This window comes from Schistocerca cancellata, chromosome 5 (genome assembly GCF_023864275.1).
Source record: "Schistocerca cancellata isolate TAMUIC-IGC-003103 chromosome 5, iqSchCanc2.1, whole genome shotgun sequence".
Classification (NCBI taxonomy): domain Eukaryota; kingdom Metazoa; phylum Arthropoda; class Insecta; order Orthoptera; family Acrididae; genus Schistocerca; species Schistocerca cancellata.
This window is the reverse complement of record NC_064630.1, coordinates 764316082-764334999: the sequence shown is the minus strand read 5'-3', so window position 1 is coordinate 764334999 and position 18918 is coordinate 764316082. Positions and strand designations below refer to the sequence as shown.

Here is an 18918-nt window from a genome sequence, read left to right as displayed (position 1 = left end):
TATCTCTAGTTTTAAAATAAACATAACTGTAGTTTATGCTGTGACTGACTGACTTCATAAACCACATATGAAAGAGAAACATGAGCAACAACACTGTCTAATGTGTGGCCACAGCATCTGAATGTGGTGGCTTGTATCCCCCTGCAACCAAACACAAAATGTATCACTTATTTACTTGAGATTGGAAATAGGTATGACTCTCCTTCCAGCATTAAAAACAATTCTAATATACTAGCTACATTATTTATGCAGCAATGTATCACGTAAGCTGCACCAAACATATACCGTCCAGCAAGCATATTTTTCTTTGTAAACTTTTTAAAATATGTGCAGTACTTTATTTATTTTCAAAGTATGTAATAACTATAAGCAATAATGAAAAGACAGTCAGTTCACAATCACGCTGTGATGTGAGACAATACAGAGAGGAAGAATCAAATTGTTTTATTGAATAGTTTCCTCAAAATCGAATGAGAAAAACTGCGTATGTAATACATGCATAAACCCAAAACCATGGTTTTTAATTTTTTATGCAAGAATTAAAAGTTTAAATGAGAAATTAACAACAGAGATGAATGTAGCTTTGCTTCATTTACGTAAAACATTAATTAAGTTGAAGAAAGCCAGAACATGCTCATTGTCCGAAGAAGATCTTGTGCCCTGTTACTATTGTCAGCATCAAGTCACATGTATGCCATGTATCTGTCATTCCATGTGTCATATAATTTGGCACACCACATCAGGAGGTGCTCTGCCTTATGTTTATATTTTTACCATTGGTCCAGTACTTTTTAATGCCATTTTTTTTTACGTTCAAGCCAATTAAGCATGAAGCATTGTACCACTCCACAGTCTGTGAAGCTCTGCAGCAAGAGATCACTTGGGTGACAATTGATCTAAACTGTAGGATGGATCTTTAAGAGCAGCCCAGTAGATGTATCCCAAAGTTTGATGACTTATTGTTGAGGAGTGTGGTCTTGTCACAGAGAAGTAAAACAGTTGTGATCAGCAAGCTGTCCCTTTTTGAGCTAAGTTCCTGGAGGAAAGTTACTGGGAGAATGCCTTTGCTATTCCAGAACTCTGAGGCCCTGATCTTCTCAGCAGACAACTGTTTCTTGGTTTTGAAGATTGTCCTCTCAATGTTTCCTACCACTATAAAATGGCTCCTTTGAATTAAGGGTGTAAGGACAAATTTAGTTTTATGATACACACTATTTTTTCCAGAAATAAAAGCATCACTTTCTTCCTAATATTTTATAAGAAGTATACAAGAAATTTCAACTTGTAGAGCTTTCTTCTCTTCAAATGGTTCAAATGGCTCTGAGCACTATGGGACTTAACTTCTCAGGTCATCAGTCCCCTAGAACTTAGAACTACTTAAACCTAACTAATCTAAGGACATCACACACATCCATGCCCGGGGCAGGATTCGAACCTGCGACCATAGCAGCAGCGCAGTTCCGGACTGAATCGCCTAGAACTGCTCGGCCACTCCGGCCGGCTTTTCTTCTCTTCATTCAATATTCTTAGAACTCGGGAATAGAGTCTCACCTCCTTCCAAATGGTTGTGTGTATTCTTCCTTAGCTGATTTGAAGTTTAATAGAGATTACGCCACAGTCAGATGTCAACTTCCTTCAGCAGAATCACTAATAATAGCTTTGATGTTTTGTGCTTTGGAGTTTGTGCAGGGACAGCAGGAGTGTGCATGTTTTCAATACTGTCTCAGCCCTTCTTTAACTCATTACAATACTGTTTCACACCAGGCCATAAAAAATCTACATCCACATCTACACATACATGACTCCTCTGCAATTCACGGTTAAGTACTTTTCAGACTGTTTACAGAACCACTTTTAGACTGTTTCTCAATTGCTCCATTCTTGAATGGCACATGGGAAAAAATCTAAGTATTTCTGTTCAAGGTCTGATTTCTCTTATTTTATTGTTATGCACATTTGTTCCTATGTAGGTGGAAGTCAACAAAATATTTTCACATTTGGTGTACTAAGTTGGTGATTGAAATTTCTCAAAAAGATCTCATTGCAATGAAAAAGCCTGATTTAATGATTGTCACCACAACTCTTGCTCATTTCTGTGACACTATTCACCCTATTTCATAATAATACAAAATGAACTGCCCTTCTCTGAACTTTTCTTATGATCTATGTCAATCCTGTCTGATAAGGAGCCCTTACCACACAGCAGTACTCCAGAAGACAACAGATAAGTCACGTGTAAGCAAACTCATTAGTAGATATGTTGTATCTTCCAAGTGTTCTGCCAATAAAATTGAATCTTCCATTCACCATCTCCAACACTTCTTTATTCTGAAATGTGGGAATTAATAGTGACCCATTTGCAGCATCACCATTCCCCTGCACGAGAAACCTTGTGTGCAACTGCAGTGCACAAGTCTCTTGCTCACTGCAGCAGCTACTGGATGCAACATAGCAGTTTCTCACTTGCAAGTATGATTGAATGAATTCTGAGTATTAATTATTTTCGGCCATGATGGCTATGTTTGTGAACCGTGACTGTGTGGGATAATTATTTATTTCTAATTTCTGCTACCAGTCACTTTATTTAATATTTTATGTTTAATCTAACACAATACAACGTGTTTCGAACATGTTCTGTTCATCTTCAGGCGTTTATACATACATACATACATGCAGATAAATGTTACTTAAAAATAAACAGTCTTAAACTAGATTAATCTAGAACTCTTTGTCCGTTGTTTGTTACTGTAGCAGCAGGTGTGGCATTTGCGGGCGGGTGGGGGAGGGGGGGGGGGGCAGTGTATGGCTAGAAATCGAAATCCGTGATGTCTTCTGCTGGTTTTCTTCCTTGAGGTTGACTATGTATGATATCACAGACTGTATAGGATGCACATAGATTTGCATCAGTTATGTGTTACAAAAATAGTGTGAAAGGCTTTTATATGATGGTTGATCACTTACAATTTCATCATCTTGCTGCTTCACTTGCATCAGTGGTGTAATGGCGGAGCTGTTGATTGACATTACACTACTGCATATCGTGTTTTGTCACTGATTGCCAATGGAATTCACTGCACAAATTGCTTCGATGTTATGCACACAACACAAGATGGCGGACTGTAGCATGTGAGTCTGTATCGATTATCGAGGTTTTGTATCGATATTCTTGGTACTGACTGATTTGTAGTCAATTATTCACACTGACATATCTAGAATCTGTTGAGTTAGAACTGGCTTAAAACTGTTGAAGAACAGACACAAACAATGGACAAAGAGTTCTAGAGTAATCTAGTTTAAGACTGTTTCTTTTTAAGTAACATTTCTCTGTATGTATGTATGTATAAACGCCTGAAGATGAACAGAACATGTTCGGAACACATTGTATTATGTTAGATTAAACATGAAATACACTCCTGGAAATTGAAATAAGAACACCGTGAATTCATTGTCCCAGGAAGGGGAAACTTTATTGACACATTCCTGGGGTGAGATACATCACATGATCACACTGACAGAACCACAGGCACATAGACACAGGCAACAGAGCATGCACAATGTCGGCACTAGTACAGTGTATATCCACCTTTCGCAGCAATGCAGGCTGCTATTCTCCCATGGAGACGATTGTAGAGATGCTGGATGTAGTCCTATGGAACGGCTTGCCATGCCATTTCCACCTGGCGCCTCAGTTGGACCAGCGTTCGTGCTGGACGTGCAGACCGCGTGAGACGACGCTTCATCCAGTCCCAAACATGCTCAATGGGGGACAGATCCGGAGATCTTGCTGGCCAGGGTAGTTGACTTACACCTTCTAGAGCACGTTGGGTGGCACGGGATACATGCGGACGTGCATTGTCCTGTTGGAACAGCAAGTTCCCTTGCCGGTCTAGGAATGGTAGAACGATGGGTTCGATGACGGTTTGGATGTACCGTGCACTATTCAGTGTCCCCTCGACGATCACCAGTGGTGTACGGCCAGTGTAGGTGATCGCTCCCCACACCATGATGCCGGGTGTTGGCCCTGTGTGCCTCGGTCGTATGCAGTCCTGATTGTGGCGCTCACCTGCACGGCGCCAAACACGCATACGACCATCATTGGCGCCAAGACAGAAGCGACTCTCATCGCTGAAGACGACACGTCTCCATTCGTCCCTCCATTCACGCCTGTCGCGACACCACTGGAGGCGGGCTGCACGATGTTGGGGCGTGAGCGGAAGACGGCCTAACGGTGTGCGGGACCGTAGCCCAGTTTCATGGAGACGGTTGAGAATGGTCCTCGCCGATACCCCAGGAGCAACAGTGTCCCTAATTTGCTGGGAAGTGGCGGTGCGGTCCCCTACGGCACTGCGTAGGATCCTACGGTCTTGGCGTGCATCCGTGCGTCGCTGCGGTCCGGTCCCAGGTCGACGGGCACGTGCACCTTCCGCCGACCACTGGCGACAACATCGATGTACTGTGGAGACCTCACGCCCCACGTGTTGAGCAATTCGGCGGTACGTCCACCCGGCCTCCCGCATGCCCACTATACGCCCTCGCTCAAAGTCCGTCAACTGCACATACGGTTCACGTCCACACTGTCGCGGCGTGCTACCAGTGTTAAAGACTGCGATGGAGCTCCGTATGCCACGGCAAACTGGCTGACACTGACGGCGGCGGTGCACAAATGCTGCGCAGCTAGCGCCATTCGACGGCCAACACCGCGGTTCCTGGTGTGTCCGCTGTGCCGTGCTTGTGATCATTGCTTGTACAGCCCTCTCGCAGTGTCCGGAGCAAGTATGGTGGGTCTGACACACCGGTGTCAATGTGTTCTTTTTTCCATTTCCAGGAGTGTATATTTAAAAAAAAGTGACTGGTAGCAGAAATTAGAAGTAAATAATTCTGAGTATATTAAATCAATGAGTAATTTTCATAATGTGCTGGTTACATTTGATGGAAGTTTAATACAATGAAATCATTGAGTCACAAACCAGTTAAGAAATTGGAGTATGTTAAGAGCAAATGCAAAGCAGAGACATAGAATTTCAAATTTACTTATAATCGAGATGGAAGAGGATCCCTTACAGCTCACAGCAGTGCTGCCAACTTTCAGCTGTGAAGGACCAACGGCTGTAGGCAGAAACAATAGTCGTCTACAGAGCTGTGACAAAACTGAGACATCGCCACAGAGATCTTTACAAAATTGTATTACGTTACTGGCTGCCATGCCCAGCCCACTGCAATTGTCAGGGATCAACTTACACTGCCTCAATTACAAATATGTTTTCTGGATTATTACCATTGTAAAGTGTTGAATTTTCAACAATCTGATTAACATCAGCTAGAAACTCCTCTCTGCTCTGATATTTCTTCATCCGCAGATTTTCACGTATTGTCTGCAGATCCATTGGACGATTCACAATTTTATAATAGTCCGGTACAACCTAGAAAACAGTACATGTTGAAGAAAAACACCCTCTCTTTTTCTCTTAGTGACAGATCATAAATGTCTGGCATCAATACAAAATAAACAACAATGTTATTATTATATATAAATCACTGACACAAAAGCATGCAGTGTATATGATTAATGAATTAATTAATGAATCAAATCCACATAGTACCAACAAAACCACACCTACAAACAATTTAAAACAATATTAAATTTTTTATAACTTTTGTAATATATTCGAAGGGAGCAGCTGCCAAAGCAAGAACAGCCACCAAGCTTACACACAGTGTTTAGTTTGGTCTTTTTCTTACATGTATTTGTGAAGAAGTGAACAGTATCTGCATATTTATCTATACTAAGCAGTATTTATTTATTGTTTTTCTAAGTGTTTGCGTATTTTTTGAGCATCAATGTTGCTTGTATTGACCTTTTGTGATAGCCAGGAGCAGCGCAGCGGAAGTGCTATTGTTGCATGGGTTAATATTATAGTTATTACTGTAAAACTTACACACTAAAAGGCAGATAGGGACTATGTCAGCTGTGTAGGGATGCAGGGGAGTTGAAAACTGTCGACAGACTATTACCGAGCAATACAGTGGCATAACGAGGTACCCGTGGCAAAAGCTGTGGTCTATCTGCCACATTTAGCGCTGCCTGATATCCCTGATGTCACACTGCATTCTGGTATGCTTTACCTGGCTAGTTTACACTCACCTAAGGATGAATTGTGAACACTGACATGGCCACAAATCTCTAGGCAGACAATGAAAGTGGATACCGGTTACATGGCTGCCCCTTACGCCTTAAAACACATGAGGTCTTACTCACTGCTGACAGTACAGCACTGGGAACTTCAAGATTGGGCAGATAATGGAACCCCTTAAGAAAACAGAAGACAGATATGCTTGCCAGCAGGTCTCATTCGAGGCATGGAGCAGACTCCGTCAGCTGCTATTAAGCATGTTGGTCGCAGCCAGATGTAAGCGTGGACTGATGTTGGCGCAAATGACATCTGCTGCCTGGGTTCAGTGGCCATCTTTGAGTCCCACAGGTGGCTGGCTGAACTGTGAAAGCAGCTAGTCTCACCCGTGGAGTGGAAGCTGAGCTAGCACTCTGCAGCACCAGTTTCAGAAACATCTTTTTGTTTGAAGGTATGTAGATGGTTCCAACCGAGGTTCGAACGATTCTGTGATGATATTGAATGCATATATATATATTAAACTCCATAATTGGGCATATAATGTTAGACTTACCCCTCCCATTCCTCATTTAATGCTTGTATTAAACTGCAAAATCAGCTCCCAGAGTAGCAGATTAACTTGGTATGCACATGTGAGTTTAGGATAAAGAAACCTGTCTATGGGCTTGATAAATTATGCTGTGATTTAGTTGACAAGAGAATATAAATCCCACCAATTACAGAGGGTAACATTTGTCATAGAAGACTGAAGAAGGAAAATGATAATGCAATGTTATTTAATTGCAGGACCATCCATGGAAAGGCTCCAGAATTACCCTCACTTAAAAATTGTAATAATGCTAGGAACAGAAAGCGAGTGAGGATTCAAAATGTGAAATAATTTAGTTTAATTAATTTAAAGGTGGATCAAACATGTTAATTTTGTAGATCCCATGTCTCAGCAACTGTAGTAGTGGTACATTTCCTACAAAACTTGTAGAAGGTTGCATACTGATATCCTGGTTATGTTGTTGTAGCAGGGGGAGTTTTCTACATACCAGGTATAGACTGGAAGTTTCAAGTGAGTAGGACAAGTGGTAGGGCCAGGGATTATTGTGATGACGCTCTAAATGTCTAGTCAGAAAATTACCTTGAGCACTTAATCTGAAAACTGACTCATGAGGATCATATTCAATATTATTGACACAATAATACTGGGACAATATATGGCATGAATGTGCAAGGCCAAGAATGACACAGCACAATATTTATTTTTTTTTTTTTTATATGTAAGTTAGAACACTGCCATCATAGCGAACATGTTGGTGCTCAATAATGTGTATCTGCATTGCAGATGAGTTGCTTGCTTTGCAAAACACAAGCAGAAATGATGAAGAACGGTCTGTAAACATTTCAATGAAGCAGGTACTTTTTCATTGGTGGCACTGACTCATAAACCAAAACAACTAATTATGAATTAAGGAACCAAAATGTATGATTTATTGTGTACTGTGCTGTTTCCCATGTAACGACTATCGGAAATGAAAAAACACAATTACTGTGATTGATAGCTTACACGATCTTACGTCTGAGCTGTGACAACTTTTGCAAGAAAAATAAACACGTTCGCTCACTGGACAGCTGCTCTGACTTTATTTGCTAATTCTGAGAACTGCTGCAAGCAAAATAAACATATCTGCTTACTGTCATGATATCATGATCTTCAGTTTCCTCTGCTACTGTGGATGACAAGGTATCTCATTAAATAAAAATATTTAATGTAAAAAAACTGTGAATGCCTACACTGCAATTTTCATTATACATTTACAGCATCATGACTAGTTTTGGTCGCTTTCTACAATCATTTTCAGAACTGTAGATATGTAGAGGAAAAATACACTTAGAAAATTTTGTACAATAGAGTTGGATATAAATCAATGAGTATCACCTGAATCAAATAATAAGGAGAGCCAACTCTACTAGTAAAAGTGAACATGTAACAACCCAGTATTCTGTTACTGCTTTTAAGATGACCTTCCATTCAAATCAGAAAACAAGAGTAGAATACACATGTCATGCATTCATATTATGGGTCAACATGACTACCGCTGTACGTAGTCAAGAGCTTCAATGCAAGGAAGCCAGGCTGTACCTCCCAAAAAGATTTAGGACCAAAAATCTCAAAAAGCTTACACGTAAATCCAAGTAACTTTAAAATTATAAAAGTAACAATGGAATGAAGTTAGAAACTGTGATCCATAGATAAGTGGCATTATGCCGTTTGTGAAAGGTGAATCTTATGTAACTGTCAATAAGTCAAGACAAAAATCTTAGAAAGTTTGTACTTCAGTCCAAATAATTTTAAAATTACAAAAATAACTAGGGAATGAAGTTAAAACTAAGAGGTTATATAGTTAAATGTCAACATGCCATATGTAAATGACAAATCCAATGTAACTGCCAAATGATAAAAAAACATCTAATTAGTTTATCACTAAAAATATGAACATACCATAATCTCACAAGATGCAGGTAATAAAGATGGAAAATGTCCATCAATATTTTTAAAATTCTGCTGTTTTCTTGAGTATCTTGTCCAAACTGTCAATACTGGTCTTAGGTGGTCAATAATACTGTGCAATAAATATTGAGTGTGTGAGGGACTTAATATACTGATTACAAAGAGGCTTCAGCTTTTTCACTCAGTTAAGGGTGATTCCATATCAAGTTTCGTAGTTTTGGAGATGACCTCCACTCAAGTATGTCAGATTATGTTCAGATTGTGTACAGGTTTGCTAAATGACCAAAAATGATAAACAAAATTTTAGTTCATTGACAAAATGAGTAGCTATATTTCAAAAAATTTTGACAGTACTGTATTCTGGTGAATAATTGTGGTAAAGCTGCAAAAGTTGGAAAGATCATTGAATAGATCACACTGTGCACATTTTGTAAGTTTTACTCACTCAATTCCTGTATTTTGCTCCAAACAACAAAGTCATCAACAATTTTGTCATGACAAAATTTCTCTGATGTTTAAGTACACTGATTTGTCAGCATTGCTGCTTTATGAAGCTCTCCTCTTACTCTGAAATCTTCTGTTTGTAAGACCTTTCGTTTTGTTTTTGACTTCTGTCATCTCACATGCATTATCTTTGCCCTAATTTCTCTCATGTTGTCTTTGGGATCCTTATGTGAAATATGTGTCAGTGGCAGTAGAATCGTTGTGCAGTCAGCCACAAATGCCAATTCTCTAAATTTTTTCAATAGCGGTTTGCAAAAATAGCACTGTCTTCCCTCCAGGGATTCCCATCTGATTTCATAAAGTGTCTCCGTAATACTCGCTTGTTGATTGAACCTTCAGGTAACAAATCAAGCAGAAACCTCTGAACTGTTTTAGTGTCTACCTTTAATCCAACCTGGCGGGGATCCCAAACACACTAGCTGTACTCAATAATGGACTGCACTAGTATTCTGTATGCGGTCTCCTTCAAGATGAGCAACACTTTCCTAAAATTAGTTGATCATTTGCCTTTGCTAATACTGCTTTTCTGTGCTCATTCCATTTTATGTCGCTTTGCAATGGGTAATGGAACTGGTCAGTGGACCTCCTCTTGTGACACAATGCCAGAGTGTGTGTGTGTGTGTGTGTGTGTGTGTTCTATTTTCGACAATGGCCTTACTGGCTGAAAGCTTCATCTGTGACAGTCTTTTCATTGTGCCTATCTGCGACTCAACGCCTCCACTATATGGTAAGTAGCAACTTTCCTTTTCGTAATATTGTTACAATGGAGTATAAGATACATACAATAAATGCACAATGTACTCCAATAAAATACAAATAGCAATCTTGTATTTAGTATAGTTCTGGTGGTATGACTAAACTGGTCCTATGTATTTATATAATAGAAAATGAGAGATTTATTATTTTTCAGAAAAAACAATTATTTTACAAATTTCCAATTTTACTTGAAATTGTAATCACGTTTGAAATTATCAACATTAGTCTATGATTTTTTCTGACTAATAATTAGATAATATTTGTAAAAGAACTAACTTAACATTAACAAATGTCTTTGGATGTAATAAATTAATATTTTGTAATATCACTGGGCTGATAGTTGTTGTATCTTTATTCTTCTGACTGGCATGAGACAGTGCTGGTATGGAGTTGGTAACAGTTGTCTGTTCGAGTTGTTGTCTGTAGTAGTATGGAGTCTGATTTGTGTTGTTATATGGAAATATGAGGTGTGGTTTTGAAGTAATTATCATTTTCAAATAAAAATAAAACAAGCAGACTTTTCCCAGAAATTTTATTTTTACATGAAAGTTGGTACTTTAATCTACTTTTCTAAATAATTCTCACCAATATTCAGTGTGTTTAAGTTTGTGAGTATCTCAAAAGTCTGCTCTGATTTAGAATCCCACTGTCTGTGGAAATGTGGTGAGATTCATTTTCTTAGAGCTAAAGGTGTGAAAGGGGCTGAAATTCATCTTCAGAATGATGAATTGTGTGGAGAAAACATTATGAGCGATGGGATGGTACAGAAATGGGTGAGTGCTTTTAAAGATAGCTGTACAAATTTATGTGATGGGGAACGAAGTGGGTGATTTTCAGTCATTACTGACTGTTTGGTGCAGGATGAAAAAGTGAGAGAATACAGACACTTTATAATTTTGATGTTCTGTGAAGAGATTCCTCAAGTGTCAATAAGTGTGCATTATGTAACTGTTGCCTAAGTAGGCAGCAGATTTCTATGAGGATAGTATTCCAAAGCTGGTTGTATGATATCATAAGTGCATTATGTGGTTGAGAATTATGTAAAAAAGTAGATTTATGTACATTCTTTCACATAAAAATAAAACTGCTATGAAAAGTCTACTTGTTTTATTTTTATTTCAAATTGGCACTTTAAAAAAAAAACACCTCATATAAAAATTAATGTATATGAAGAAAATAAAACAGACAGAAGGATAAAATCTATTCAAGCAGTTTCTTATTTGAAAGATAAAAACCTGATCATTCCTCATAGTTGTAAAATTTATTCTTACAACAAGCCATGTTTTTCAATGAACCAGTTTTCGACGAGGAGTTACAAGAAACAGATGAGTAAGATTACTTGTACTGTTCAAACTTCCTTCTCACTTAAAATGTTTGCACCATACTAGTATTGAGATAGCTAAAAAACTGCACTTCATTACAGGTTTTCATAGTAATAGAAGCATAGGTCATAACCAACATCACTACAAGATATTTAATTGATGTGACTGTGTCAAGCAGCATACCATTAATACTGCATCTGAACATACAGGATTGTTTTTCTTGCTCATCTGTATCAAATTCATCTGTATCTGTGTCAAATTACATTTTTCTAAATTCATAGCACATTTCCACTCATCACACTAATTAGAAATTTTGTCTTTTGACCTTCTCACAAACCTGGGAAGCTGTCCTGTATCCGTGGACTTCGTTTGACAATCTGCAGAGGAGCAGTGTATCAAACACTTTCGGGAAATCTAGGAACATGGAATCTGCCTGTTGCTCTTCATCCATAGTTTGCAGTGTATCACGTGAGAAAATGGCAAGCTGATTTCAAGTGAGCAATGCTTTCTAAATCCTTGTTAATTTGTTGACAGCAGCTTTCCTGTCTCAAAGCAATTTTTTACATCTGAACTTAGAATATGCTCAAGAATTCTGCAGCAAACCAATGTTAAAGATATTGGTCTGTATTTTGTGGGTTTGTTCTTTTACTCTTCTTATATATGGGAAACAGCTGTGCCTTGTTCCAGTCACTTTGAACTTTGCACTGGGTGAGAGATTTGTTGCAAATGTACTCTCTGCAAAACTGAACTGGTATTCCATCTGGACCTGATGAATTACTTGTTTTCAATTCCTTCAGTTGCTTCTCAATGCTGGGGATGCTTATTTCTATGTTGCCCATGTGGTAATCTGTGCAATCCTCTTGCTTGATTTTTTTTTTTTCACAAGTATTTCTACCAATTTTTGCCTCTCAACATTTCAACATTATTTCTTGAACCAAGAGTGCAACAATCTCTGCTTCCTCAGCAGATTCTAAATTCTGTTATTAAACCATGATGGGGTTTTCCCTTCCTTACTTCTATTACTTGGTGTACACTTCTCTAGGGCACAACTTACAATTTGTTTAAACTTTGCCCATAATTCCTCTATTTCCATCATAGTGGAACTAAATGAGATCCATCCATTGTCTGAATAGGATGCTAACATCTTTTCATCTGCTCTTTCCAGCATAAGAACTCTCCTAGCCTTCTTGATGGATTTATTTACTTAAGTAATCATCGATGGCACAATAACGTAATGATTACTAATCCCTGTTTCTATACTGACTGTCAATAAGTTCAGGAGTATTTGTAGCTACAATATCTAAAATACTTCCATTATGAGTGGTCAGAACTACTTCAGATGGCCATCTCTACCGCCTGCAATGAATCCATAGATGTTCCAGTCTATACTCAGTAGGTTAAAGACACCTCCAACAAATACTGCATAATCAGGGCTCTTATGCACTACTGAGAGTAGAGTTTCTTTGAATCACTCTACAACCATTACAGTGGAATCAGGTAGCTGATAAAAAACATCCAACAATTAACTTAAGCGCATCTAGCCCAGTTACTCGCATCCAGATAACTTCACAGTCAGGCTCAATCCAATCTCGATAGCACAACATTTGTGTCAACTGCAATGAACACTTTTGGTGTAAACTTGCTTTTTCGATATAGATCCCATGGATTATTAAATATTTTGAAGATTTCCAATTTAGCTTTCCAGTTCTGAACATATTTGGAATATGAAATCTTCCCTGGAGGGTGGTAACTTCTTTTACGAATCCTTTGACAGGTTAACGTTACAATTTTGAAAGTCCAAGTGTCTTTGCATTGCATGTGATCTTATTTTCTTCCCTGCGTATTGACTGGTGAGTGTTCATCAGAGGACTCAAATTATCACGTAACCTACAAAACAACTATGTGCTCTCCATAAGTACTCTGTTACCTGAGAAGCTGCTTCTTCTGTCTACTTTGTTCCTGATCCATCAAATGATATCCTACAAGTCTCACCCCAGCTGAAAGTAGGAGGGCAGAAGGATTAGAGTTTAACGTCACTGCCCCAGCCAAGACAGTCACAGAATTGACGGGGCCTCTAGTTGAGTTCTTCCACACTGCTCAGAACTAAAGGACCCCAATCAATTTTGAGTATGATACGAAAAATTGTAAGCTCTGCTTGCACACTGCAAGTGAGGCCTATGGTCTTCATCATTCCCAACAGCTGTCCATTTGAAATACGGATGATAACAGAAGAGAAGTGACAGACATCATTGTTGCTGACAGGAGCCACAACTTGAAGCTGAGTGCACCCTTCCTGATAGCCGCAGGAATGATCTCTTCCACAGATGAAGCCTCACAGTAGACATACTGTGTGCAAATTGGACTTCTTTTCAGCCGTGGACATTATTTCCCTAAGAGGCCTCATAATGCAACATACACTATGTGATCAAAAGCATCCAAACACCCCCAAAACATACGTTTTTCATATGAGGTGGATTGTGATGTCACCTACTGATGGGTACTCCATACCAGTAACTTCAGTAGTCATTAGACATCATGAGAGAACAGAAAGGGGTGCTCCACAGAGCTCACAGACTTCGAATGTGGTCAGGTGATTGGGTCTCACTCGTGTCATACATCTGTACATGAGATTTCCACACTCCTAAACATCCCTAGGTCCACTGTTTCCCATGTGATAGTGAAGTGGGAATGTGAAGGGACAGTATAGCACAAAAGTGTACAGGCTGACCTCGTCTGTTGATTGACAGAGACTGCCGACAGTTGAAGAGGGTCATAATATGTAATAGGCACACATCTATCCAGACCATCACACAGTAATACCAAATTGCATCAGGATCCACCTCAAGTACTGTGACAGTTAGTGGGAGGTGAGAAAACTGTATTTCATGGTCGAGCGGCTGCTCATAAGCCACACAACATGCTGGTAAATGCCAAATGACGCCTCACTTGCTGTAAGGAGCATAAACATTGGAGGACTGAACAGTGGAAAATCGTTGTATGGAGTGATGAATTACAGTACACAATATGGTGATCTGATGGCAGTGTGTGGGTATGGCGAATGCTCGGTGAATGTCATCTGTCAGCGTGTGTAGTGCCAACAGTAAAATTTGGAGGCAGTGGTGTTATGGTTTGGTCGTGTTTTTCATGGAGGGGGCTTGGACCCCTTGTTATTTTGCATGGCACATCACAGCACAGGCCTACAGTGATGTTTTAAGCACCTTCTTGCTTTCCACTGTTTAAGAGCAATTCGGGGATGGCGATTGCATCTTTCAACACGATCAAGCACCTGTTCATAACGCACGGCCTGTAGCGGAGTGGTTACATGACAATAACATCCCTGTAATGGACTGGCCTGCACGGAGTCCTGACCTGAAAGCTATAGAACACCTTTGGGATGTTTTGGAATGCTGACTTCGTGCAAGGCCTGACTGACCGAGATCGATACCTCTCCTCAGTGGAGCACTCTGTGAAGAATGGGCTGCCATTCCCCAAGAAACCTTCCAGCACCTGATTGAATGTATGCCTGCGAGAGTGGAATCTGTCATCAAGGCTAAGCGTGGGTCAACACCATATCGAATTCCAGCATTACTGATGGAGGGCGCCATGAACTTGTAAGTCATTTTCAGCCAGGTGTCCAGATACTTTTGATCACATAGCGTACATTAGAGATCCAGATAACTATCAAACCGTTCACCCTGTGTGGGTGCTCAGACCCTGCTGAAAGAGCAGCCACTTGTCCATTCACCATTCACAGGGTAAATGGGTGGGCCCGGAGGGCCAGTCCCCACACAGTCTCACTGCTTCAAACAAATGACATTGATTCTCCCAAGTGATGAGCCAGTTGCTCTGCCACCACTAAGCCCTGGGCAGCAGCCCACAAAAGGCTAGCCTTGGCCAACATCCTCAGCTATTCGAAAACTGTGGCCAGCTTCTGCTGATTCCTACACAGCATGCACATGTCCTATCCATGTTACTACTAAAATTCAAACAAAAATATCAGGGTGACACTGTCAAAAACAAACAATCTGTTCTTCTGATTGTTCACGAGAGGAAGCTGACACCTGACTGAGTTGTTTAAAACAGTCGCTGGCTGTTCAAAACAAAACAAATGACAGCAGCATTACAAATGGTGTAAATCTACTCTATACAGTTAATAAAACATGGGACTATGCCTATTAACTACGCAAATATGCAAGGAATTTAAGAATTAAACTGTAAATGTGCACAAGAAAGCAAAATAAGTAACTTGCTTCGAATTAGAATATAATAAACAAACAATCTGTTATCCTTGTGTTTTACACGCAAAATCTGGCTCCCTATTTCTGCCTTTATTTACCTTCTTTGTATATATTGCCTACCAACTGATACAAGTGAGAAGGCTCTGTTATTATGGTAATGGAAATTCCACAGTGAAAAGCAAAAATTGAGCATAATCAATCACTCGTGTGCAGATAAATGATGTTTGGGACTTCACAGACAGAAATATCCCGCTAACTGATTCATAAACAAATATCGCATGCCATTTTCTACCACAACCAGAAAAAAACCCATCACCACTGTGAATCAATTACTAACCAGTCCTGTCATTAGCATGCAATATCATGTTCTTGAATCATAAAACCTTTTGCCAGGGCTTCATTTGCCTCTCACTGAATGCTTAAATGAAGGCTATTCCACTTACATTTACATCTACATCTTACTCTTCAAGTGGTGTGTTGCAGATGATACTCCTGGTACCACTTACTGATCCCGCTACCATTTTCCACACACAAATGGGGCTTGGGAAGAACAAGTGTCAGTAAGCCTATGTACTGGCTCTAATTTCTTGAATTTTCTCATTGTAGTCATTGCTCGAGATGTATGTGGGAGGAAGTAATATGTTGTTCGACTCTTTGCGCACTGAAAATTTCAATAGTAAATGTTTCTTGTAAAGTCTTCCAATGGTGTTCGTTGAGCACCTCTGTAACACTCTTGCACTGACCAAATGATCCTATGACTAAATGTGTCACTCTTTGTTTGATCTTCTCAATCTCTCCTCTATCATCCTACCCAGTAAGGGTCCCATACTGATGAATTATACTCAAGAATTGGTCAAACAAGTACCTTATAAGCCACTTCCTTTGTGGATGAGTTACATTTCCTTAAGATTTTTCCTAAAAATCTCAGTCTGGCATCTGCTTATCTTACTGTTTGTTTTATATGGTCATTCTACTTAAGGCTGCTCTGCAGTTTCCACCAGTTTTTTTACTGACAGTGTAGTTGCACAGTAGTGGCTTTCTTTTCCTTCATATGTGCAATATGTTATACTTATTTATGTTCAGGGTCAACTGCCAGACCCTGTACCATTTATCAATCCTCTGCAAGTCACTCTGCAAATAAATACTGCCTTCTGGCATTGCTACTCTGTAACAGACATCTGTGAACAGTCTTAAAGAGCACCCAACACTTTCTACTAGATCATTTATATACATAGTAAACAATAACAATCTTATCACTCTTCCTTCGGGTAATCCAGAAATTATCTTTACATCTGTTGATAATTTTCCGTTAAGAGCAACATGCTATGTAATATCTGCAAGGAAATATTGAATATAGTTGCAAATAGGGTCTGATACTTGATAAACTCATTTTTTGGACTAAATGGCAATGCGGGATGGTGTCAAATGCCTTTCTGGAGTAAAGGAACACCGTTTCCAACAGTGCTTTGAATCTTATGGAGGAATAGAGCAAATTGAGGTTCACAAGATCTCTGCTCACAGAATCCACAGTGATTTTTATAGAGGAGATTTTCATTCTCCAAAATCGTCATAATTCTTGAGCATAGAACATGTTCCATAATTCTACAACAGACTGACATCAACGATATAGGTCTGTAATTGTGTGCATCTGTCCTATGGCCCTTCTTGAAAATGGGAACAACCCACACTTTTTTCCTATCACTCCAGCGATCTACATTAAACTGCTGTTACAAGAGCATCAAGTTCTTTCGCATAATCTTTGTATACTCGTATAGGTATCTTATCTGGTCCTCATGCCTTTCCATTACTAAGCGATTGTAGTTGCCTTTATATTACATGATCCGTTAACTCAATATCAGCCACTTCAATGTTCATACAATAATCAAAATGGACCAAATTCAGTATTTCAGCCTTCTCTCTGATATCTTCCATTCCGGTGGTAGTATCGACTCCTGAGTGAATAAATAAATGATGTCAAACCACTTACTGATTTTACATAAGACCAAAACCTCTTAGGGCTTTTACTCAAGATCGGCTGATCAAATTTTACTTTCAATGTCACTGAACACTTCTCTCATTGCTCTCCTTACGCTCATCTTCACTTCATTCAGCTTTTGTTTGTCAACTAGGTTTTGACTTTTTTTGAATTTGAGATGAAGCTCTCTTTGTTTACAGAGCAGTTTTCTAACACAGCTATTAAACCACAGTAGTCTTTCCCAGTCCTTAAGACCTTGCTCAGAACATACTTGTCTTAGGCATACTGAAAATGGTGCTTTTGAATTTTTCCATTGGTGCTCCACATCTCACCTACAAAATATTGTATTTTACCCCGTGCCTCTTTGGCTCTCAATCCTGTCCCCTGTGAGACATTCTTTTTGAGAATAAATTATCTACTCAATCACCACATACAATCTCCTAAAACACAAACACCACATACAATCTCCTAAAACATTTAAATCAAGGGCATTTATTAACTGATCAATAGTAGGATCATGTGTAAAAGCAGCCACATCATTTCCCAACAGTGCTGCAGCTGTTGCTCACAATTCTATGTTGATATGAACATTAACCAACTCTCTACTTACGCAAAGGGCCACTGTCAAACTGTGTAGCCAAAACAGTAACCAGAAATGGAACCACCACAACAACCAACAAGGACCATGATGTCAGCATCATCCCTCAGTGAGCGGATAGCCTCTCGCTCTGCTGCTGATGATGTCCCGTTTCGGTATGGTCCACGGTAGCGTAGAGGAAGTAATTCGGGGCCCACCCAAGGAGGAAGCTGAGCAGATCTGAAGGGAGACATGCAGGATCATCGACAAGTCACGACTCCCTAAAGCCAACATTACTGCGCCGGAGCGAGAGGCTATCCGCGCACTGAGGGATGATGCTGACATCATGGGCCTCCCAGCAGACAAGGGAAATGCGACGGTGCTGACTCGCACAGTCGACTACCAACAGAAAATCTGCTCTCTGCTGCAAGACACAGCCTACAGGAAACTTAACAAGGACCCTACATCGACGATGACCAGGAAAACCGTGGCACTACTGAAGGACTCAGATCTACCAGAGGCAGTGCAGAAACGGCCCTATCCCAGAGCGCCAACGACACCGCGCCTGTATGGATTGCCCAAGATTCACAAAGATGGGGTGCCTCTACGGCCGATTCTAGACACTATCGACTCGCACAGTTATGGACTGGCCAAATACCTGGCAACACTATTAAAACCACTGGTGGGACACTGCAGTCATCACGTGAAAAACTCCGTGGATTTCGTAAGAATACTGAAGGACATCCGAATACAGAGTTATGACCTACTCGTGAGCTTCAACGTCACCTCCCTGTTCACGAAAGTACCTCTACAAGACGCCTTGGCACTCCTTAATCAGCACTTCGAGCCTGAAACAGTGAAGCTCTTTGAATGTGCACTTACGACCACCTACTTCAAGTGCAATGGAGAGCATTATGA

General features: G+C 39.9%; 1 protein-coding gene across 2 annotated transcripts in view; it reads right to left on the bottom strand.

Annotated features, from left to right (window-relative positions):
- The window catches only part of LOC126187614 (transcription initiation factor TFIID subunit 1), a 230779-nt gene that overhangs the window by 16985 nt on the left and 194876 nt on the right, over positions 1 to 18918 (bottom strand). For both annotated transcript variants that reach the window (XM_049928806.1, XM_049928807.1), the window contains exon 22: positions 5276 to 5420. In XM_049928806.1, the coding sequence (XP_049784763.1) occupies positions 5276 to 5420 (145 nt within the window). The remainder of the gene's footprint in view (positions 1 to 5275; positions 5421 to 18918) is intronic.